At 43.0% G+C, this 25,974-nt stretch overlaps 1 protein-coding gene across 4 annotated transcripts in view; it reads right to left on the bottom strand.

Moving 5' to 3' along the window:
• Nucleotides 1-14,903, bottom strand: part of LOC127586099 (carcinoembryonic antigen-related cell adhesion molecule 6-like) — a 49,920-nt gene extending 35,017 nt beyond the window's left edge. For all 4 annotated transcript variants that reach the window (XM_052043917.1, XM_052043918.1, XM_052043920.1 and 1 more), the window contains exons 1-2: nucleotides 14,783-14,903; nucleotides 2,305-2,610 (exon numbers count right to left, since the gene is read on the bottom strand). In XM_052043917.1, the coding sequence (XP_051899877.1) occupies nucleotides 2,305-2,610; nucleotides 14,783-14,840 (364 nt within the window). In that variant the 5' untranslated portion in view covers nucleotides 14,841-14,903. The remainder of the gene's footprint in view (nucleotides 1-2,304; nucleotides 2,611-14,782) is intronic.
• Nucleotides 14,904-25,974: the final 11,071 nt, after the last annotated feature.

The raw sequence follows: 25,974 nt of genomic DNA, 5'->3' as shown, positions 1-25,974 counted from the left end.
TCTTTCATCCTCACAGGAACGTGCTCGTTCTGAACTCTGATTAATTGACCTTTAAAACAAGATGTAGATTTACCCTTAAACCACCATTCCCAAATCCACCTTCTCCAGTTCCCTCTTAATACTATCATTAGCCTTCTTCCAATTTAGCATTTTCACCTGAAGACCAGATTTATTCTCATCTTAAAACTTCCGGAATTATGGCCACTATTCCCAAAATACTCTCCCAATGAAACATCAGTCATCTGGCTCAGCTCATTCCCCAATAAAAGGTCTAATACAGTCCATGAGTTAGTCTAGTACTACAAATTGTTTCAAGAAACAATCCTCATTGCACCAAACAAATTCTGTCCCATCCAAGCCCTGGCTCCAAGGGAGTCCTAATTAATAATGGAGATGTTAAAAATCACCTACAATTACCCTGTTGTTTTTACATCTTTCCAAATGACCTGCCTGCATATCTGTTCCACCCATATGGCCTCACTAGATAAACCCTCCAAGATGTCCTCTAAGTGCAACCATGACTTTCTCCCTAATGAGTAATGCAACTCCCCTACCTCATTTATGATTCTATTCATATCTGAAACAGCTACCAGTCCTGCCTTTCTCTCAACCAAGTTTCTGTATTGGCTACAATATCATAGTTCCATATACTGCTCCAGGCTCCAAGCTCATCCGCCTTACCCACTGTACTCCTTCCAAGGAAGTTGGTGCCTTTCCAGTTTAAATGCAACCCAATTTTCTTATACAGGTTCCATCCACCCTAGAAGAGATCCCAATGAACCAGGTTTCTGAAGCCCTCCCTCCTACACTAGCTCTTTAGCTATGCATGCTTTAATGGCATATTTTTAATTATGTAGATTGTCTATTTAGAAGCTCTCCAATTTCTGTTTTCATTTATTACTTCGTCAGTCTAATCTCCTAAGTAACCAATGTTTACTTTAGCTACTCTCTTCCTTTTTATGTACAAAGGAAGCTCTTGCTGTTTGTTTTTAATACTCATTTGTTGGTTTACTCTATTAACTCATCTTCTTCCCTCCATAATTTTTTGGTTTTAAAAAAATTCTCAATCCCTGGTCTTTCATTAATCTTCACGACATTATAGGACTTCTTTTAATTCAATACCATCCTTGACATTCTTAGTAGGCCACAGGAAACTGTGACAAAAGCCAAAAAAGGGATCATGGAGCCACAGTGGCTTAGATGTTGCGTGTTGTGGATGACAATACAAGAGGCTAAAGAAGAAATTCTATGCCAATGGAAATGTACTGTGACAAGGACATCAAACTGAGTGAAGAATAAGCCATGGAGAGGGATTGACAGAGGCAGATTCAGAGGAGCAGTTGAACACCATGTACCAGGTGTCAAAGGTGGCATGAAAGATGGTGGCAGAGGAACAACCAGTGATATTCAATGACCTGAAGCAATGTGTAATGTACTCCCAATGCATGCAAGGTAAAACCAACTAATTGTGTACATTCTATGAACTGCAAGACTGCACTGAAACATGTGGGAGAGATGTTCTCCGAAAGTGGTCAATTGAAGATTCAGAGAAATAAATGCAAGGTTGATTACATCAGAGTTGACCATAGGACTGATAAAGATACACCATGACAACAATCCAAAGACTATTTCAGCTGTGAAATTCACAGATGTTGGAAATCTGAAACAAAAAAGAAAGTGCAGGGAACATTCAACTGGTCAGGTACATCTGTGAAGAGATAAGGATTTCAGGTCAATGGCTTTTCATTAGCATTGATGAAAGGATGTTGATCTGAAAATTTAACTGTTTTTCTCTTTCCACAGATATTCTAGAGTATTTACAGAAAGATACTGAGACAACATCAGGCAGAGCACCACAGGATGAGAATCACGCATACAATTAACCTTCATAAACCTTGTGCTTTCCACGTCCTTTTCCCCCTGTATTTCCATCCTTCATCTCCCAATCTATTCCTGATTCTCCAATATTCTCCTCCTTCACATTTCCATTCTACCATGCATTCACAAACTAAACTTCAGTTGTTCTGATTTGGCTCTGGTTCAGCCCACTAGCACAGCATAGGCTGATAAATCATAATACCATGGGAACAACAACATGGCATAGCAGATATATCACAGCTGTAAAAGATGATTGACCAGTTGCATTCAATTTTGAACATTTTCTCTGTCGGGGGAGGCATGCATTTTAGTCCTCAATGAACCACAAATTGATAACCACAAATTCTGTAGGTAAAGTTCTTGAATAAATTAATAATTCACAAACTTCAGTACTTCTAAAATTTACAAACATGTGAAACCACTTACCGATGAGAATCAAATATATTCTTCTTCTTTCTTGTCCATTTACACGAAAGGTAAAATAACCTTGATCCTCAGATGCTAGGTTGTTTATCCACAAAGAGCCGTTAGAATCGTAAAACTGTAAACGGGATTTGAAATGTTCACTTGGCTGCTCTGTAGGTTTACCAGGAAAATGATCCAAAATAATGACAGATTTGTTGCTGCTGTCAGTGAAGCTCCATAAAACTTCACTCTTGCTGAGATTACCTTGGTATTCAGGATTCAGAAAAACTGATGAACCATAGGTGCCATACACTGTTCTTTTTTCAACTGATTAAGATAAAAGACAAAATATAATAAATAAAGCATGACAGAGACATACTGGTATTCAGCAGCAAGAACATATATGAGCAAATATTGATGGAATTATACACTGGTGTTCTAGGACATGGCCACATGGGACCAGAGTTTCCACTCGATTCGAGGGAAATTTAAATACAAGTTACATCTACAATGATTATGTTGCTCTTGATTCTTTATGTTCATTTAAGATTCAGTTTGCCCTGACTAGGTCCTGTCACAAACTAGCCACACTCCCAGACAGCATTGCAAGCTTCCACCATTCACAGTGCACTGAGAAGGCTCTTCAAATTACACACAATAAAAGACACAAAGATAAATTTTTGAAGTACATAAGTAAAACTGTTTAATTTCTTATGTCTATTGTTCATCTTATGAATTGTTCAGCATAGCTTAAGCAATTTTAAATAACCTCTCATATGTTTATCAAATTGAAAATAACCCAATTTTAAGTCCAATTTCTCCTCTTACACAAGTTTCAGAAGCTCAATTCCTGACATTTATTGTGACTACACCATTGCCTAAATCACAGAATACAGTATACAATCTGCTATCCACCTATTGGAAAATCCCAATGGTTTAGCATCTGGCTCTGGTAAAGGAAAGGAACGAGGCAAATGGACAAGTGCAGCTGTTCAAATTGATGCTTTTCAAAAGGCACCATTGATTACCTATGATTCCATATGTGATGTTTCTGGCACTCCACGTTCACTTGCTGGGATCCTGACTCCTGTATTCTTTAAAACACACCTTTTCAGTTGATGTGCTCCACTTAAACTTACCTGGTTTTGTTTCCCACATTCCTTTTAAACTTATTACCCATGCTCCTTTAAAGTTGTTGTTCGTCATTAAATATCACACAGTAGAATAATAAATTTTAAGAAAAAGTGAATTAAATGTGTTGGGGCATTAATAATTATTCTACTGTATAATATTTAAAGAAAAGTGAAATAAATGTTTGATGGGTCATTAATAACAACATCCAATAATATGGAAAATCTGCTGTACGTAGACTAAAGGATGGTCTCTACCAGAGGTTTACACACAAGTCCTGACATGACTCAGGAGTCCCATCGTTTCCAACACTCTGGCAGGCTGCAAGTTCCATACCAGAACTATCTTTGTTTTTAAAACATTCCCTCAGACTCTCCACATATTTTATCATCCGTACCCTGGTCCTTGAAACCGCTGGGAACAGCTTTCCTCTATTTACCCCATCTAAATCAGTAATGATCTAAACAAGAACTACAGAAAGTTACGGATAAACAGATTTGAAGAGGCAGAAACAAAAAAATCAGATCCATCCCAGACCAAACCCACAAACAAAGTCAGTGCCGCTGTAAAATGGCACACCAACTTTTGCCTAGTGAAGGACTTCGTCATATCTTCCTCTGGACCACGACCCGACTACCAAACATCAGGCTACTAGACTGTTACAAATCTCATATCAGGAGATCTCCCCTCCATGGCCTCCCACCTCAGTGCCCCAACCCTGCTCTGCCCACTTCTATCTCTTACCCAAGATCCATAAACAGGACTGTCCCAGTAGGCCCATTGTTTCTGCTTGCTTTTACCTCACCAAACTCATTTCTTCATACTTGGACTTCATCCAGTCTCCCTTATCCAGTCCCTTCCCACCTACATACGGGTCGCTTCTCATACCCTCCACCATTTTGATAACTTCCAATTCCCTGGTTCCAACTGGCACAGCTTTACCATGGACGTCCAGACTCTATATACCTCCATCCCACATCAGGAAGCTCCTGGGGACCTCCGTTTCTTTCTCGAACAAAGACTCAACCAATTTCCCTCCTCTCATCTACTTGCACAACTTGTCCTTAGGCTTAACAATTTTTCTTTTGATTCCTCCCACTTTCTGCAGACCAAAGCTGTAGACAAGGCCTCTTGCACAGGCTCTAGCTATCATGACTTTTTGTTGGCTTCGTGGAATAATCCTTTTTCCAAGCCTATTTCAACATGTGTGCAGAACTCAATTTCCTCACATTAGCCACCAACTTTCACCCTGCCCACAAATTCATCTGAACCATCTCGGACACTTCTCTTCCTGTTCTGCATCTCCATCTCAGGAGACAGACTTGCCACTGACATCTTCTATGTACCAACTCCCACAGCTACCTCAATTACACCTTCCATTCTGCCTCCTAAAAGGATGCAATCACTTTTCCTTAATTTCCCCACCTCCACTGCATCTGTCCCCCTCCTTCCTGAAACATGGCTTCCCCTCTACCATAGTTGGTGGAGCCCACACACACATTTCCTCCATTTTCCCACACCAGCTCCCTTTTCCCAGACAGAAAGTGCGAACGCTCCCTTGGTCCTCACCTTTCACCATTATCAACCCCCCCGCCCCCCCATCCAATATTATACTTTGACACTTCTGCCAGCTTTGACATGATCCCACCATCAATCACATCTTCCCCTCCCTCTTTTTCTGCTTTCCATTGGGACCACTCTCTTTGTGACTCTCTGGTCCCTTCATCCCTCACCACCCACCTTCCCTGCCTCCTTGCACTTTCCTCTGCAACTGTCCCTGTCACCTGTCCCTTCAACTTCTCCCTCACCAAATTCGAGGAACCTAAACAGCCTTCAGAGGTGAGGTAGAGATTCACCTGCACCTCTTCCAACCTGGTCTATTGCATTCAGTGCTCACAATATGGCTTCCTCTACATTGGAGAAACCAAATGTACACCAGACAACGGATTTGTGGAGCACCTACACTTGAGCTTCTAGTTGCATGTCATTTTAATTCTCCTTCTCACTCCCACACCGACCTGTCTGTCCTCAGCCTTCTCTTTTGTATGGAAAGGCCAAATGCAGACTGGAAGGACAATATCTCATATTTCACTTGGCATACTTGCAACCTATTGGTATGAACATTAAATTTTACAATTTCTGGTAACCGACACCCCCGATATTCTTCTCCCACAGATACTCACTTGTCCACCTAGGTTTCTTCTTTTGTTCACCTTCCCATCCCATCACCATCCTCCCTTCTGCCCCCCCCCCATATGGTTACACCTGTCACCTACTAGTCTCTGTCCACCCCCTCCCTTATACTGCTACATACTAGTAAATTTTTCCTCTTCTCTCTCAGTCCCACCCAAATGTCAACATACAACTTTTGCTTCTGTGGATACTGCTGAGTTCTTCTGGTGTTTTTTTTGAAGATTTCAGCATCTGCAGTCTTTTTTGTCTCCAGAGAAAAGTGGGTGTGGATGGGTGGAGTGGGGGGGGGGGGTGGGTGGGAGTGGGTGCAGGGGCAGGGAGTGAACAAAATGGAAAGTGTACAGTAGGAAGAAAAACAAATTAAGCTGATGGAATCTGAAAAATAACAAATGCTGGAAGAACTCAACCAATCAAACAGCATCAACAGAAAGAGAAACGAGTTTTTTGGGTCAAGGATCCTTCCTCAGAACTGGGGGAAGAGTGGAAGGGTGTCAGTTTTGAAAGCAGAGCTGCGGGAGGAGTGAGATGCAAGAAGAAAAGACTGTATAAAGATTGATTAAGACAGATTAAGTGACTGGGAGCAAGTACTGACCATTAGTGAGATATTTTATAGAAATGGTGTGAGGAAGGGACCCAAGCACGATAATGGAAAATGATGAGAGAGCAGTTTACCCAAAGTTGGAAGAATTCAGTATTCATTTCAGAGGGTTGCAAACTGCCTAGACAGAAGATAAGGTGTCATGTTTCTAGCTTACAATGGGCCTCATTGTGGCAGTGAAAGAAGCCATAGATAGACAGGTCAGAATAATAAAATAATTGAAAATTAATGGTATGCAATAAGAAGCTCAGGATCACCTCTACTGACAGAGTGCAAGTACTCCACAAAGCATTCAAAGCTGCATTCGGTTTCTTCATTGTGGAGGAGGCCACACTGTGAACACTGAATGCAGTGGATCAAAATTAAAGAAGTGCAAATGAATCACTGACTTACCTGGAATGATTGTTTTGGTCCTTGGACAGTGGGATGGGAAGATGTGAATGGATGGGTGTTGTATATTCAGTTGCATAGGAAGGTACTATGACTGGCGGGTTGGGGGTGGGGGACATGGTGCAGGGTCTACATAGAAGAGTGGACCAGGGAGTTATGTCCCTACAAAAAGTAGAAAGGGGAGGAGAGGGGAAGGTATGACTGGTGGTAGGATAATGTTGCATTCTAGAGTACAGCCACCCTCAGAATCACACAGTTCAGAAACAGGCCCACTATGGTGACCATCGACCACCTATTTACACTAATTCTATATTAATCCCAAAATGTTATTCTCACTACACTTTCATCAACTTCCTCCTCAGACTCTACCATTACTTACACACGAGGGGTAATCTACAGTGGCCAAGCAATTAACTTAGCAAAACCCATGCTCTGGACAGACAGCCCCAAAGGTCAGGATTGAACTCAGATTGTTGGAGCTGTGAGACAGCACTCCACTGCACTGCCCGTTGATGAACCGAGGTTACAGGCTATGCGTGGGACTGAAAAATGATGGCCTGATGTCTGCCAATGCAGCTAAATTGCAGACAGTGGGAGGAAGTCTCAGAGTTTGTGTTCAGGACCCATGTGATAAGGCCAGTTTGCTAATATCAGCACCAGTTTTGTTGGCAGGTTTGGTGACAACGTTGGGACTTGTCTTAAGGATAAGTTGCAGGGGGTGAGGAGAACAAGTAGAGGTGGTTGATATAAGGGCAGTCAAGGGTGTGAAGCCAGTGAAGCAGTCCAGATGGTGTAGAAAATCTAACAGAACAAAGAACAATCCACATATCCCACAAAAACATATGGGTTACGAAGTTGTGGGCATGCTATGTTGGCGCTGGAAAAATGGCAACACTTGCGGGCTGCCCCCAGAACACTATGCAAAAAGATGCATTTCACTGTGTTTCAATGTACATGTGACTAATAAAGATATCTTCTCTCATCTTAAAAATCAAAAAGTGATTGAAATAAGTCAGAAGTTCAGTATGAGACCACATTTAGCTAGGCAAAGAAGGGTGGAAGACTGAAACTTCTCTATTCAAAGTTAAGTACTTTGGATCATCCTGGTACTGAATGGCTATGTACAGATATTTTCATATGCCAGTTGAAAATGAGACCAATATGACATTGAAAACCATAAGCTTTTGGTGTTCATTGGCATCAGAAAGGACTGTACAGTTTCTTTCACTCCTGATGTGATGAGATTTATAACAGTCCAAGGAGGTGTTAAAAAAAAAGCAAATATGATAAACACAGCAAGAATGGTGAAAACCAGAGGTCTTCGAAAGCAGGATTGTGTCTGCTAGGAAGATTTCAAAAGCAAACCGAATCCACTGTGTGGGAAACAATGGGTGGTGGGGTCACCGTCCAAAGGGTGGGGTGGTTGAGACAAGGGAGCAAGTGGGAATGGATTGCCATTCAGCTTCTGGAATATAGAGTTCACAGTTTATTTCTCTGAACTAAACAGAGTTCAGGTCCAATAGAGCAGTGTTGAACAAATGAGCAAGGTTTGCTAGCTGAACAACATTGAACTGAGATTTACTGAAATGGTACAATTGATGAGATTTACACATATTCTTAAAAGTTCATTGACAATTACAAAAACAGTCACCAAATACATTAAATGATCAGCACAATATCACTGCAAAGAAACTGCTCTCGCTCCTCCAACTGCTCTCACCTTATAAATAGCATAACAACATAAATAGCATAACAATCAGAGGTATGTACTTGCAATTAAGTTGTTACTGTTTAATTAATTTGCTGTATGGGCCAATGTAATTGCACCTGTCACTCAATTATTTAATGCGAATTTTTTTGTGTAGTCATTTCAAAAATCATAATGCAAAGCATGAAACATGACAAACTTGCATCAAATTACTTTAAAAAAAAGCCTTTCCTTGTGTTTGCAGAAGCAAGTCTACAACTCCACCCACTCCCCCCCCCCCCACCCTGAGTTCACCAATGCAGCAAAGAGTCTAGTAGACTCTTCAGATGATAGTACAACATTATTCAAGTTCAAGTTTATTTTCATGGGCATACATACCCAGGGTATAAGTGTCATGAAAATTAGCTTTTTGCAGCAGCAGCACAGTACATTTCAAACATAAAAAATTGCATAAACTTAAATTAAAACTAATTATACAGAACTTGCACAACAAAATAAACAAAAATAAACATAATGACATTAGTACAAACTGAGGGAAATATAGATCAATGTAGAAATAGGGATTTTCAAGTCAGTTCAAGAACCTGATGGCAGCAGGGAAGAAGCTGTTCTTGAATTTTGAGATGCGAGCCAGGTACAGGCTCTGCCTATACCTTACCCACACCTCAAGATTCAAGAGGTGTGGGTCAGGTACAGACAATGTCTGGAGGTACAAATCCTGTAGGAGGCAGGAAGTACAAGAAAAGGGCATGGCCTGGATGGTGGGGTCATTAATGATGGATGGCAGGCACTGTAGTGTAGTAGTTAGCGTAATGCTATTATAGGACCTGCGACCCAGGTTTAATTCCACCATCTGTAAGGAGTTTGTACGTTCTCCCCGTGACTGTGTGGGTTTCCTCTGGGTGCTCCGGTTTCCTCCCATGTTCCAAAGACATACGTGTTAGGAAGTAGTGGGCATGGTATGTTGGCACCGGAAGCATGGCAACACTTGTGGACTCCCTTCCCCCCACCCCCAACATTCGACAGAAAAAGATGCATTTCACTGTGTGTTTCGATGTACAAGAGACTAATAAAGAAATATTAATATTGTATTATTCCTGAGATATCACCCCTTGTAGATGCCCTCAATGGTAGGGAGAACTATCTTTGTAGCCTCTTGCGTTCCTGTGCACTGGAGCTCCCATAACTGGCTGTGATGCAACCAGTTACAATGCTTTCTACTACACATCTGTAGAAATTTGTCAGAGGATCCAATTATGGAGGGAGGTTCAGAGGCCCAGGTCTTGGGAGCTGGACAATAGGTTTGAGGGGATGTTGGTGTTGAACACTGAGCTGTAGTCAATGAACAATGACTGATACAAGTGTTCCAGTTGGTCCAGAGCAGAGCAGAAAGTCAGCAAGATAGAATCTGCTGTAGACTTATTGTGGCAATAGGAGAATTAAAGCATTTCATTACAATGGATGTAAATGCTACTTGACAGTAATCACTGAGGCAGGTCACCCATCTCTTCTTGGGCACCAGTAAAATTCTATCCTGAAGTAGGTGGGAACCTCAGACTGCAGATGTCCCTGAACACTCCAGCCAGTCAGCGCAGGTTTTTAAGCACTCGACTAGGTATGCCATCAGGGCCTGATGCCTTGCAAGGATTCATCCTCCTGAAGGGTATTCTGATATCAGGCTCCAAGACTGAGATCACAGGATTGTTGGGTGCTGTGGGGACTCGTGGAGGCATGTCATTATTCTCCCTCTTAAAAGTGTGCATAAAAGGCGTTCGGCTCATCAGGGAGTGAGGTGTCAGTGCCATTTATGCTATTCGTTCTCACCTGGTAGGAGGTAATGGCATGCAAGCCCTGCCACAGCTGTTGACCACCTGTTTACACCTCCAGCTTCATTCGGAATTGCTTCTTCACTCTCACAATAGCTGTCTGGAAGTGATACCTGGACTTCTTGTAGGTCTCTAGATTGCCATTTCTGAATTCCACAGATCTAGTCCTCAGCAGACTAGGAAATCTCCTGGTTCATCCAGAGTTTCTGATTTGGGAAGAGCTAATATGTTTTTAATGGGCACACACTTGTCCACACAATCTTGATGAAGTCGGCGACAACTGTGGCATATTCATTCAGATCCGTTGATAAATCCCTGAATATGGTTCAGTCCACCAATTCAAAGCAATCATTTATACCTCCTCTGCTCCCTTGACCATGCTTTTGTGGTCTTCTCCACTGGTGCCACACTCTTTAGTCTCTGCCTGTACACAGAAAGCAGAAACACGGCCAGGTAGTCAGATTTCCCGAAGCACTGGTGCGAAATGGCTTGATGGGTGCTCGATGGTGGTGTAACAGTGGTTGAATGTGTTAGGTCCTCTGGCGTTGCAGGTGACATGCTGGTTGTAGTTTGGCAGAGGCTTCTTCAAGCTAGTCTGCTTGAGATGGGGGTGTGCCATTCTGTACCTGTTAATCACAGCTCTCAATTCCTCCGATGCCAGCTTGACACCTGTCTGGGCTGGAATATATACTGCAACCAGGATAACGGCAGAGAACTCCCACAGCAGATAGTACAGACAATATCTGACCACCAGATGTTCCAAGTAGGCAGAGCAGGACTGAGACAGAACCGCCATGTCTGAGCACCATGACGAGTTAATCAAGAAGCAAACGCCACCACCTCTGCCTTTACCTGACACCACCATCTGATCCATGTGGTAGACAGTGAAACCCTTGGGCTGAAGCGCCATGTCCGAAGAGCTGGGGCTGAACTATGTCTCTCTGAAACAGAGTACACAGCAGCCTCTCACGTCTCTCTGATACAGCAGTATTGCTCCAAAGGCCTGTGTCTTGTTTTCTAATGATTGCACATTAGCCAGGAGTATGCTATGGAGGGAGGGTCTCAAGCCCCACACTTCAGTCTTACAATCATAAAATACAAATAGTTCTTCAATAACTTCAACTACATAGGCAATTTTTGAATCAACTACAAGCTTCTTTGTCACGCCACCGACATTTAATTCTAAATCACATCTCCCCTGTTTTACCAATTATGCCCTCCCTAAATGCACCTCACACTTCTCTGGACTGAATTCCATTGTCACAAATAACATCTATTGGTGACTCTCTACAGCCTACCACTTTCTTTCCAAGATTCGCACTGCTAATTTTGGTATCATTGGTGAACTTCTGCTATTTTGAAATTCAAATCATTGATCTGTGTCTTTAAAAAAAAGCAACCTGGTATTCTCTGCAGAACTCCACTGCATACACCAAATCTCCCACCACCCTTTGCTTTATACACTGAGTCAATTTTTATTCATATGCCACTTTCCCTTGGATCGTGTGATCACCAAAGTGAATTGCATTCTGAGTCAGAGTTGGTGAGAAGTACATGCAAGTTGAAGCTATAGCTGTGAGTTGAAGCTTTGCAAGGTCATTAGAGTACAGAGATAATACTCTGCATTTAGTAATATTTTACTACATGCAATCTTTGGTCATCTCTTATAATGCCTTATGTTATGTTATTTGCAGTGCTTGTATCTAATATTATTTTGTTTGCAACACTTGCCCAGTCTTAAACTTTTCTAAGAATTCTAGGCTGATCTGAGTTTTACCCTGCCTGGCAGGGTTCCAGCTGAACTCAGAATAATTGTAAGAGACAATTGCCTAAAACAAGAATACCAGCCTGAAGATGACCCATTTATTCCTGCTCTGTTTTCTGTCCATTAATCAATCCTCAATCCCCACAAGGATATTATCCTTAATCCAATTTGCTTTAATTTTGTTTAGTAATCTTTTGTCAAAAACTTTCTATAAGTCCAATGCACCACATCCACTGCATCTTCTTATCTATTCTGCAAGTTACAATCTTAAAATACTCTACCAGGTTTTATCAAGCATGATTTTTCTTAAATCCTTATCGACTCTGCCCAATCTATTGTTATTTTCTAAACGTCTTGTTACCACTTCTCCAGTAGATTTGTGCAAATCCTACTGATTTCAAGCTCAGTGATTTGTAGTCTCCTGATTTCTCTTTCCCTTCTTTCTTAGATGGTGAGGCAACATTCCAATCTGGAATTGGCTTTCAGCCCTATTAATTCTTCCAGATTTTTTAAAAACTAATGCTAATTTCCCTCAGCTCACCATTCACTCGAAAATAATTGTTCTTAACCATTTCCAGAAATTCTTCCATATCTCCTTCCATGAAATATTTAATTTCTCTCCAGTTCCTTATTTCACAATTTCTTTTGTCTCCATCCACAAGGGAATGGAGGGAAACAATAACTTTTGTTAATCTTTTCCTTCTTACAGTCCGTTTCAGCTCAATTTCATACAGTGCTTTGATTAGGTTTAAGACCCAGGTTTCAGATCAAATCAAATCACTTTTAATCTTCACAAAATTCTGTCATAATATGGTCACTCTTCCTCAAAGACACTATAGTTTCAACAGTACTAATTAACCCTTTTTTATTGTACAACACTAAACCTCTCATTGGTCCTTCAACAAACTCATCTCCCAAACCACCTTCCATACACCCATGAATTCACCCACCACGCTATTAGCTTTTTTTTGGCTTGCCTAGCCTACATGGAAAATTAAAATCCCCCATGATTATTTTATTACCTTCATTATATGCACCTCTAATCTCCTGATTTATACAATGTTCTACAATAACAACTACCATCTTGGAGCCTATGGACTAATGTTTTCTGCCCCTTGAATTTCCTTCGCTCCAAGAAAACTAATTCTTTATTTTTCTGTGCTCGGAGGCATATCTTTTCTCTGTCCTGTGTGGATGAAGTCCAAAATGAGTACTTTGCTTCAATATTCACAAAGAGAAGGCCATGGACGACAGTGAGATCAGTGTGGCGCATGCTGCTATGCTAGGAATTTTGAGATAAGGAAAGAGGTGACATTGGGTGTATAAGTCCCAAAAACCTGATGCAATATACACCGGGTTATTGAGAGGCAAGAAATGAGATTGCTGGGGCCTTAACCAAGTGTGTCCTCTCTAGCCACAGGAGAGGTTCCAGAGGGCTTCTGAGTAGCTAACATTGTTCCTTTGTTCAAGGAGGGAAATAGGGATAATCCTGGAAATTATAGACCAGTGAATCTCACTTCAGTGGTAGGAAAGCTATTGGAGAGGATTCTTAGCGATAGAATTTATGAGCATTTGGGAAAGCATGGCCTAGTTAGGGACTGTCAGCATGGCTTTGTGCAAGGCAGGTCACGTCTTACTAACTTGATTTGAGTTTTTCAAGGAGGTGACGAAGGAGATTGATGAAAGTAGAACTGTGGATGTTATCTACGTGGATTTTAGTAAGGTGTTTGAAAAGGTCCCTCATTATAGGCTGATCCAGAAGATTAAGATGCATGGGATCCATGGTGACTTGCCCTTTTGGATTCAGAATTGGCTTGCCCATAGAAGGCAGAGGGTAGTAGTCAATGGCTGGAGGTCGATGACTAGTGGTATTCTGCAGGAATCCCTACTGGGATCCCTGATGACTTGGATGAAAATGTGGATGGGCGGGTTAGTAAGTATGCTGATGACACAAAAGTTGGTTGTATTGTGGACACCATAGATTGCCAAAGGATACAGCAGGATATAGATGCCTTTATTAGTCGAGGCATTAGGTTCAAGAGTCAGGAAGTTACGTTTCAGCTCTATAAAACTCTGGTTAGGCCACATCAGGAGTACAGCATTCAGTTGTGGTCACCACATTGTAGGAAGGGTGTGGAGGCTATGCAGAGGGTTCAGAAGAGGTTTACCAGGATGCTGCCTGGAATAGAGGGAATGCACTATAAGGAGAGATTGGACAAACTTGAGTTGTTTTCTCTTGAGCAGCAGAGGCTGAAGGGTAACCTGATGGAAGTTCTAAGGTTATGAGAGGCATAGACAAATTGTCTAATACTACAGGGCATACACATAAGGTGCAAGGGGGGAAACGTTCAACGGAGATGCGAAGGGCAAGTTTTTTTTCCCCAGAGAGTGGCAGATGCCTGGAATGCACTGCCAGGGGTGATGATGGAGACAGTTACAACAGAGATGTTTAACATGCTCTTAGATAGGCAAATGAATATGCAGAGAATGGAGAGATATTGACTATGTGCAGACAGGAGGGATTAAGTGTCATTAACTTAATTAGTTTGGCACAACATCGTGGCCAAAGGGCCTGTTCCTGTGCTATACTGTGCCTTTATACCATTCTTTAACATACAAGCTTCTCCTCCTAGGAGGAACAGACAAAATAGCAAGTATCCTGAATATTTAATTCTGGTTACGTTGCCACCACTTCGGGATAATGGCTACTAAATCATACTCATTTATTTCTACTTGTACTACTAATTCGCTTATTTTGTTGCAACTACTGCCTGTCTTTTCCTGATCCTCACCGAAAGTGAGCCCGGGCCGGAGAGGGGCCTTTTGCTATATCCAGCACAGCACCGGCCGTGGTGTATTTAGAATCTAACCCCTTTCGATATTCTTACCTGCCGCTCCAAACGACGACAGCAGAAGCAGCTGGAGGAAAGGAATAGAAAACAACATGTCGGGTAGTCGAAACAGTGGAAACTCAAACGACTGAAATTCCGCAAAACATTACGGTTCCGCAAGATGACCACTTCCAGGAAGTGAGCTCAGAGACTTGTACATCATTGACTGAGTTGACAGACCTCCCAATCATGGCGTAGAAAAGAAGTGAGGACAAAAGACTATTTGGAGGTAGGTTAGGATAGGTTAAGATAGGTTCAGGTAATATAGAGTATGCGTACTGACCAGCAGCGTTGTATTATATAAACAGGCTGAGAAAGGCATATTTTGAGAAACGACGATACAGCAGTTTACTTGAATTTGGAGAATTCAATGTTCATTCCAGAAAGTTGTGAATTGCCTAGAAAGAACATAAGCGGTCGTTCCTCTAGTTTGGGTCTCGCTATGGCGGTGAAGGAGGTTGCAGGCAGGTTGGCATAGAGGTGGGATTGAGAATTTAAACGGAGACACGAGATTCTGCAGATGCTGGAGTCTGGAGCAACACACACAAAGTGCTGGAGGAACTCAGCAGGTCAGGCAGCATCTATTGGAGGGAAATAAACAGTCAATGTTTCGGGTCGAGATGAGGGGTCTCGACCTGAAAGGTCGACTATTTGCTTCCATAGATGCTGCCTGACCTGCTGAGTTACTCCAGCACTTTGTGTGTGTTGCTTGAGAATTTAAACGGCATGCAACAAGAAGCTCAGGATTACCCTGGCAGAGTGTGCGTAGGTGCCCTGCAAAGTGATCACCTCATCTGTGCTATGTGATCAGTTGCTGATTTGCCATTTGACTCTCGTTCTCCTGTCCAACTGGACATTTTTTTGTCACTCTTTAATTGTTATTCCTACCGTGCAAGCCTAGGCTGCTTGCATCTGAGTGAAGAGTTTGTCTTGTGGCAAGTTTTATCAGTACGCCAAAGGGTACCAGACCTGAAAAGTTCTCTTTTTCTCTCTTCACAGATTTCTGCCATTTCCTGCACCTCCACTCTCACGCCCACCCCTCCCAGACCCAACAGGGATAGGGTCCTGCTTGTCCTCACATTTCATCCCACCAGCCTACATATCCAACACATCATTCTCTGCCACTTCGGCCATCTCCAATGGGACCCCACCACCAAGCATATCTTCCCCTCCCCACCCCTTTCTGCCTTTTACAGGGACTGTTCTCTCCACAACTCCCTAGTTCACTCCTCCTCCACCCCCCTCCCCCCACAATCCCGCTGCCACCCCAGGAACTTTCCACTGCCCCTGCCATAGGTGCAAAACCTGCCCCTACACCACCTCCATCCAGGGTCCCAAACAGTCCTTTCAGGTGAGAGAGATGGTGCTCCAAGTGTGGCCTCCTCTACATCGGTAAAACCAAACGCAGACTAGGTGACCGTTTTGCAGAACACCTGCGCTCTGTCAGTAACCACGATCTGCATCTCCCCGTTGCCAGTCACTTCAACTCCTCCTCCCACACTATCACTGATATGTCAGTCCTCGGCCTCCTCCACTGCCAGAATTCCATGTGCAAACTGGAGGAACAGCACCTCATTTTCCGTCTTGGAACCTTGCAGCATGAGTATTAAATTCTCCCACTTTTGGTAATCCCCAACCCCCTCCCCACCTTGCTTCCCTTTTTTTCTACCTTTTTTTTGCTTTCTCACCTTACCTTTGATCCATCCCCCAGTGGATCTGCTCTTCCATCCCCCGCACCTGCCCATCACTATCTCTTACCTGCATCTACCTATCACCACCCTGTGCCCACCCCACCTCCCCTCTTTTGTCCACCTATCACTGCTCTGCTTTTCCCTCCTATATATTGGGCTTCCCCTTTTCCTATCTTCAGTCCTGAAGAAGGGTCCTGACCCAAAATGTTGACCGCCTGCTTTTCTCCACAGATGCTGCCCGGCCTGCTGATTTCCTCCAGCATCATAAGGTTTTTCATCTAGATTTCAGCATCTGCAGTCCTTTGTTTCTCCAGTATTACTGCTGAGTTTCTATTTTAGATTTGAAGCATTTGTAGTTTTTTAAAAACTATTAACTTGCTGTTCCCTTGTCAATTGAGAACATTTCTTCAAGTATAATCTGTAGTGTTTTTGGACTTTACCTTTTAACCTCATTCTTGTTACGCCGTCAACTGCTTGGAGGTCTGGAGGATAATTCTGTAAAGGGCATGGAGCAAATAATCGAAAATGCAGCATAGATCCAGGTGGCTTTTATTTGTAAAACCATAGAAGAGGACCTAACTCCAGACACACTGCATGCATCAGGAGGAATTAAACCCTTCCTCGGGTCTGCAGTCTCTGCAGTGCTTGTTGCAACAGCTTGCTCTTAAGACGTTGGCAAACCTACAGTGCGGGCAGCTTTTTTGATTTCTTATTTTGTATATTAGTGGATGTGGCAGGCATGGCAAGTAGACAGATGGTAAAGAAGCTATAGGATAGACACTTCTGGTGGGCAGCATCTGTGGAGAAACAGCATTAAATCCTTTATCACCCTCTCTCACTCTCCAATGTCACTCCTCTTCAACATACTATCAAAGACCTACCTTCCTTTTGTTCTCTTGTCCCTTCCCCTTTCTCTGCAAATTAAAGCTTGTGCCATAACTGGCTGCATTGAATCTAAAATCACTTTGAAGAAGAAATGAATTACAAATGTGAGCTGTTTGGGGTATTCATTAAATTTCCTTTACCTTTTGTATTGCATCAGTCAGTCTATGAGTAATTCCAAAGTCAAAGTCAAGTTTATTATCATCTGCACAAGTCCAGGTGTGCACAGGCGGAATGAAAAACTTACTTGCAGCAGCATCACAGGCACAGAGCATCAGGTAAGCAGCATTCAGAAGAAAAACATTAATTAAACATAAATTATACACAATCTTTATAAGAAAGAACACAATTCGAACCAAAAAAAGATAAAGTCCATTGTGGTGCAAAGTGGTCATAGTGGTGCTAAACTGCAGTGATTAGGGTTGTGCCAGTTGGTTCAAGAACCAAATGGTTGAAGGGAAGTAGCTGTTCTCGAACCTAGTGGTGTGGGACTTCAGGCTTCTGTACCTCCTGCCAAGTGGTAGCTGCGAGGAGATGGCACGGCCCGGATGGTGGAGATCATTGATGATGGATGTTGCCTTCTTGAGGCAGCGCCTCATGTAGATACAACCGATGGTGGAGAGGGATGCTCCCTTGATATATTGGCCTTAGTCCACTACTCTCTGCAGCTTCTTACATTCTTGCACATCCGAATTGCCATACCAGACCATGATGCAACCAGTCAGGATACCTGCAACAGTACATCTGTAGAAGACGTCAGATGCATCACGGCTTGGAATAGCAATTGTTCTGCCCGCGACCACAAGAAGCTGCAGAAAATTGTGGACACAGCTCAGCACATCACAGAAACCAGCCTCCCCTCCATGGACTTGCTGCCCACTGTGCTCCTTTAACTCGAGGGGTGGGGTTAGGGAAGCTGAGCCTCTGCGTACTGTGCTGTTGAAGAAGTTGTGATAGTGTATTTTGTAGGTGGTAAACATTGCAGCCATGATTCATTGCTAGTTAAGGGAATGAACATTTAGGCTGATGGATTTGGTGGCAGTGAAGGATATTAAAAGGGTATTACTTTCTCCTGGGTGGAGTTAAGCTTCTGGAGAAGTGTTGGATCTGCACTCATCTCCTCTTGTCTCATTATCAAGCACAGTCACTCTCTCTACACCTCTAGAATTCAGTTCTTTGGTCTGTATTTGAAACAAGGCTAGAATACAGAATACAGTCAACAGCTGATTCATCCCAACCAAACCCAAGCGAGTTGTTGTTCAGCAGGTCGGCGAGAGAATACCACTTAATATTACCATCAACAACACTTTACAGCATTTTGATTATAATTTGTGAGTGATGTGACGGAAAAATAATAAACCAGATTGGATTTGTTCTGCAGCAGTTGAGATGGTGGCTCTCCAATATCTTCCCAAGGACAATTAGGGAAAGGAATTAAATGCTGATCTTGGCAACAAGGTTCACATCCTGTAATAATCCTTCCACATCCTCTGTAACATCAAAAACAGAACACATAACTTATCAAGTTTCTAATTACCTTTGCATTAAAAATATTCAAAGACTGAATGTCCATATGTCTCTTTTAAGTTGTCTGTGCCTACTTCCTGTTCACAAAACCCATGTTATAATTTTTGACATATTTTAATGTAAACATTTTTTAATTATAAATTTTTCTACCCAAGGTGGTACAGCTAGTTGAGCTGCTGCCTCACTGCGCCAGAGACCTGGATTCAATCCTGACCTTGGGTGCTGTCTGTGTGGAGTTTGCACATTCTTCCTGTGACCACGTGGGTTTCCCATGGGTGCTCATTTCCTCCCACATCCCAAAGATGTGCTGGCTGGTAGGTTAATTGGCTACTGCAAATTGCTCCTAGTGTGTAGGTGAGTGGTAGAATCTGAGTTGACAAGAATGTAGGGAAGATAAAATAATGATATTAAACTAAGATTAGTGTAAATGGGTACCTTGATTGTTAGTGTAGACTCCATGGGCCGAAGGGCCTGTTTCCACACTGTATTTTCCTATGACGTATGACCATCAATGTAGTCTTTTATAGGTGAGTTAGCTTTGTGTATGCAGTAACCAAACTCTAAGGTTTCTCCTTCTCAGAGCCACTCTCAAAAAATTAATAAAACAAAGGTATACTGAGTAACAGTAAAATGGTCGGCACGGTAGCATAGCGGTTAGTGTAACGCTATTACAGCACCAGTGATCAGGGTTCAATTCTCGCTGCTGTCTGTAAGGTGTTTGTACGTTCTCCCCGTGTGTCTGCGTGGGTTTCCTCCGGGCACTCTGATTTCCTTCCACATTCCAAAGACGTATGGGTTAGGTTAACATGGATGTAATTGGTGGCACGGGCTCGTTGGGCGGGAAGGGCCCGTTACCGTGCTGTATAAATAAAGTTTAAAAAGTTTAAATAAAATTTAAAAACCAGCATGGTTTCTAAATTTTAGTGTCACTCAGTATACCTTTGTTTTATTAATTTTTAAAAAATATATTTTCCCCCTCATCCAAGACTCCTGCCACGTTAAAGCTCTTAAAGCGACAGGGCCTCCTCCCTCCCCTAATTACCTTTGTCGGTCTTCTGCTCCATTGCTTTCTCAATCTTTTGCTTCCATCCTGCTCCCATTCCTCTCTGTTTTAGAGTTTGCCAGCACTCTCCATGTATTCCACATCTGTGTTCCCATCTCCTTGAGCACTCCCTCAATGTTTTAAGCTGGTATGGTCCTTCACTTACTGGGTCATTTTATCCTTATAGGTTCCTGGTTCACCGCAAGCCGTAATCACTCTAAAAGGGAGTGCATTGCTCGCCCTGTCAGTAATTCATAGGAGGTGAGACCCAGCATGCGGTTTGGAGTTGCTCACAATCTCATCAGGGATAGCTGGCAGTACATTGACCCATATCGTTCCTGTCTCTGCTTTGGCCTTAGCTAATGTAGTTTTGATTGTTTGGTTCATTCCCTGTACCATCCCTGAGCTCTGGGAGTGGTAGGGTACATGGAATTGTTGTTGTATTCTTAACAGCTTGCACATTCCCTTCATCCCTTTCCCTGTGAAATGTGCTCCCTAATCTGAATCTACCTGGGCTGGAGTTATCCACCTGGGAAGGATTTTCTGAGCTAAAATCCGTGCCGTCGTGCTGCTGGTGTAGTCTCTTTTGGGAAGGCCTCTGTCCACCAGGTGAAATTCTTGATCACTAAACAGTAGCTTCTCTCCATACCCTTTGGCAGGAAGTCATGAAGTCCATCTGGATGTTTCTGCAGGGCTTCCATGGCTGTGGCTGGTTTGTGAGCTGCACCTTTATGCCCCTGCCTGGGTTATGCTGGGCACAAATAATGCACTGCTAACAGAATCTCTCTACGTCACTGCCCATCCCTGGCTACCACTAGCCCTGCAGCCTCCAATGCAACTGAACCCATGTTCACTGTCGAGGACGTAAGATAGTCTTCCAGAGAGTGAACCCAAGTAAAGCATTTGGCCTAGATGGTGTCCCTAGCCGAGTGCTCGGATCTTGTGCTGATCAGCTGGTGGGGGTATTTGCAGACATATTTAACCTCTCGCTGCTTCAATCTGAGGTTCCTACCTGTTTTAAGAAGACCTCCTGGTATCGAAGAAAAACAAGGTAACATGCCTTAATGACTACCAACCAGTGGCTCTGACATCAACCATCATGAAGTGCTTTGAGATGCTGGTCATTCACGCATTAACTCCAGCCTCCCAGACAACCTCAACCCACTGCAATACACCTGCCACCTTAACAGGTCTACAGTGGACGCCATCTCCCTGGCCCTACACTCATCTCTGGAGCATCCGGACAGTGAAGACTATTGTTTATTGACTACAGCTCCGCCTTCATTACCATAATTCCAAGAAAGCTCATCACCAAACTCTGAGACCTGGGAGTCAACACCTCCCTCTGTAACTGGATCTTTGACTTTCTGGCCAACAGACTGCAATCAGTGAGGATAGGCAGCAATACCTCCAGCATGATTATTCTCAACACTGGTACCCCACAAGGCTGCGTCCTCAGCCGTCTACTCTACTCCCTATATACTCATGACTGTGAGGCCAGATTCTGCTCTAACTCCATCTACAAGTTTGCAGATGATACCACCGTAGTAGGCCATATCTCAAATAACAATGAGTCGGAGTACAGGAAGGAGATAGGGAGCTTAGTGACATGGTGCCATGACAACAACCTTTCCCTCAATGTCAGCAAAACAAAAGAGCTGGTCATTGACTTCAGGAAAGGGGGCAGCATACATGCACCTGTCTACATCAACGGTGCTGAGATCGAGAGGGTTGAGAACTTCAAGTTCCTAGGAGTGAACATCACCAATAGCCTGCCCTGATCCAACCACAAAGACGCCAAGGCCAAGAAAGCTCACCAGCGCCTCTACTTCCTCAGGAGGCTAAAGAAATTTGGCATGTGCCGTTTGACACTCACCAATTTTTATCGATGCACCATAGAAAGCATCCTATCTGGATGCATCACAGCTTGGTATGGCAACTGCTCTGCCCAGGACTGCAAGAAACTGCAGAGAGTTGTGGACACAGCCCAGCGTGTCACAGAAACCAGCCTCCCCTCCATGGATTCTGTCTATACCTCTCACTACCTTGGTGAAGCAGCCAGCCTAATCAAAGACCCCACCCACCCAGGTCATTCTCTCTTCTCTCCTCTCCCATCAGACAGAAGATAGGGCACATACCACCAGGCTCAAGCACAGCTTCTATCCCACGGTGATAAGACTATTGAACGGTTCTCTTATACGATGAGATGGACCCTTGACCTCATAATCTACCTTGTTTGACCTTGCACCTTATTGTCTACCTGCGATGCACTTCCTTGTAGCTGTGACACTTTACCCTGTACTCTGTTATTGTTGTTACCCTGTACTAACTCAATGCACTTTGTACTAACTCAATGTATCTGCACTGTGTAATGAATTGACCTGTACGATTGGTATGCAAGACAAGTTTTTTACTGTACCTCGGTACAAGTGACAATAGTAAACCAATACAAATACCAATACCCTGCTGGAGGATCAGGATCATGCTGTGCCATCCCTGATGCATTGCCCTGTGATATAACTTTAGCAGTGTCTGCCTAATACATGCTGGGACTACAGCTACTTCTGCCTCCCCGTGAGCCCAGGTGTTATCAGGTCCCTCCTTTGCTTCCTCTTTTCTCCACTTCTCCTTCTCTGACTCCACATCTCCATTTAATTTTACTAAGTTGGCTTTGGTAGTTTCCTTCTCGACATAGCAATTTCTGTCATCTCCTGTTCTTCCGCTGCCCTTATTGCCCTGAGATCTGCCAACTCATTCCCTTTCTGCTCCTTATTTTCCCCTTTCTGGTGTGCCTTTAATTACTGCTACCTCTACAGGCAGCCGCACAGTTCATGTTTGTGTTTGGCCCCTACCCCTGGGAACTCCTGATATAATCCGTACACACTTATAAACAAGGATATATACAGCCCCCCCCCACCCCCAGAACAATTATACACACACCCTCTGGCATCCCAAATGGTCAATAATCACCATCTGTGGCCCTATCTCACCAAACTACCCAGTGCCATCTGATAGCTTACACAAAACACACACACCACACTTTTGTATCTACCACTTCAGCTCTTTGCCGTGTTCTTTGATACTTCATAATCTTGTGGTTGTTGGGCTTGAACAGAATTAAGTGTGGGGTGCTACACTTATAAATACTCACCCCCTTAGACTGCTGAGGTCACTGGCCATGCAATGGTTCATGAATGTATCCTGGACAAGCCCCCAAATGTTGCAGCTATGAACTGAGTCACTGGAGAGGCACTGAACCTGGTTGGTACAATAGGTCTTTATTCATCACAACAAGCAGGCAGTCTCCTGGAGACCCCTTAAGTCTTGAAAACTCAAAGTACATCAAATTTTTATACTCCTGAGAACAAAGGTAACAGTAGGTGATTCGATACAATTTCAATAGCTGCAATAACATTGTTTACTTCAGTATTTTGAGTCTGACAAATTGTTCCATTGAACTACATATTTACAATGAGAGCATACTGTAGCTGGGACAAAGTGATTCACATGAATGGTCTAAAAGCTTCTGAGGACAGAGAACCCAGACACCTAAAATTACTGTTGTGAGGGCTGGCTCTCTGAGTACACATATGTCCCAATTATTGATAGCAAATATACCTGTTGACCATGTTTGATAAGTAACAAAATCACTGGTCTGGAAGCTTCCTTGATCTCAGTCATGATGGTGTAAAATAACAGCCAGTGTCAATGCCTGGTTTAATGTAGGCCAATTAACATACTCCCATTGTTTTATGTTTGGCTGATGCAGACAAGAATGTCTCATGGTCATGTCAGTTTACAAACTGTATGTCTTGAGCAGCCAGCCTCCTGCTGTGGGCCAGTGGCCTGCACTTTGTAGACAGTACTGCTTGTTTACAAAGCTGTCCTTTTAACTTCAAACTGATTACTACTTGCAATAAGTAGTAATCAGTTCTCATTTGAATTAATGCCTGGTATATACATATAATTCCATAACTCCTGAATCCCTAACAACCTGTATGCCCCCCGAAAGATTTGGTCTCCAGGGGCTGACTGTTGAGTGAACAAACAAGGAGCACCATAAAAGGTCAAAGTAAATACATCCCAGGAGAAATATGCACAGAAACAGGATATTGAAGATGAACTGTGTTTTAGAATAATTGAATATGTTTGATGGACCAGCAAAAGGATAGTATGCGGATACAGCAAGTAATTAGGGAAGCCAACTTAATGTTGTTATTTATTGCTAGCCGAATTGAATACCCAAGTAGGGAGGTAATGGTTCAGTTGCATAGGGTGTTGATAAGACCACATCTGGAGTACAGTGTACAGCATTGGTTTCATTTGAGGAACGATGTGAGTTTATTGGAAGCAGTTCAGAGAAGATTTACTAGTCTAATTCCTGGAAAAGGCAGATTTTCTTATGAGGAAAACTTGGACAGGCTAAGTATTGTCACGAACCAGCAACAAAAGAAACACACTGAGCATGATTCAGTGTTAAAAACTATTTTATTAATCACTACTTATGATAATACATAAAATAAAAGTAAAAATGTTAGTATGTTAGAATTGAAAAATGTTAAACCTTGAACGTTAACCCCAAAACTAAACTCTTCGTGTGTGTGTGACAAAGTCCCAAACTCCAAGTTCAGGAATGGTTCTTAAAGTTCAGTTCCGCAAGCCATAAGGTGAAACATGAGCAAGGGCTTCTTCAACAACCACCGTTGTCTGAAGATAAGACGTAGACGTAGAGAAACATGGAGAGAGTAAATACGAAATCCAAATGTTCCACGATGGAACCCCAGCGACACTTCAGTGTTTACTCGGTAGTGACTTCCTCACCCCGAAAAGCATCCGAATCGTGGTCGTCCACACACACAAAAACCTGTTTCCTTCTACAGGTCAGCAACAAAGTGAACTCCACCGGATTACTTCCAACTTCCATACATGGATTTCTGTGGCAGACACAGTTATTGTTTCTCATCCATCGATAGAGAAAACTAGCAGGCTGGTGTCTCTCTCCCTTCTCTCTCTCTTCTTCTTCTGTCTTCTTCAACAACGTCACTACGTCCTTTATCTTCTATTGACGTAAGCACGCCCCACACACACAAACACACACACTCTCTATCTTAAAGGGACTTTCACTGAGTCCGTAACAGTATCCACTGAAGTTCAGAAGAGTGAGAGGGGACGATTGAAACGTAAAAGATCCTGAGGATTGTTGATGGTGGATGTGGAGAGGATGTTTGCTCTAATGCATGAATCTAGAACTAAGGGGTCTAAAAGTCCATTTAAGACAAATTTATTGCTTTCAGAGGGTCATGTTCTTTGGTAGAATCACCAACATATTCCTTTTCTTCTCAGCATTTCTGCAGAGGCAGGGAAATAAGCTTTGTGCAGCAAGTTGTCACTCCAGAGGACCTGGAGAAATCTTCTGAGGCACAGGAGATTCAGGCATCTCCTGCTTCCAAGGACACCAGCTCAGATACTGACACCTTGTGGTCACAGGTTAGAATGCAGAGCACCAGTGGCCTGCGGTTGATCAGGAGGGAAAAGGGAACTCCTCTCTTCAAAGAACAAACTGTTGGAAGAACTAAGCAGGTCAAGCAGCATCTGTGGAGGGAAAGAGATGGTCGACATTTCTGGTTAAGATTCTGCATCAGGACTGAGAGTGTAGAGCAGGGATAGCTAGTATAAGGAAGTGAGAGTCAGAGCTCAGTGAGATGGGCAGGAGGAGTCCATGCTCCACTTGAACCTATTTTTATGCACACGGCACTCTTCCACGCAGTGTTATAGGAAGGAATTCCTAGGTTCTCTGTCTCTTAATGATCGCATTTACAACATGGGTGTAATTCAATATTCCGGATATGGTATGTATATCTCAACTGAAGTGTGTCCAAGACCAATGCCAATATTGTAACAAGGCCAGGGTTTGTTTGGTAAGGACCTGATGGCACTGCAACTTTCAGTAAAGTGCTTCTCTTTTTAACAGAAATCACAGGAACAAGCTGGTGCACTCTATGCTGAACTCTGATGACCTCAACATACTAAGGGAAAAAGAAAAACCC

This window comes from Pristis pectinata, chromosome 34 (genome assembly GCF_009764475.1).
Source record: "Pristis pectinata isolate sPriPec2 chromosome 34, sPriPec2.1.pri, whole genome shotgun sequence".
Classification (NCBI taxonomy): Eukaryota; Metazoa; Chordata; class Chondrichthyes; order Rhinopristiformes; family Pristidae; genus Pristis; species Pristis pectinata.
This window is presented reverse-complemented; position numbering and strand designations above follow the sequence as displayed.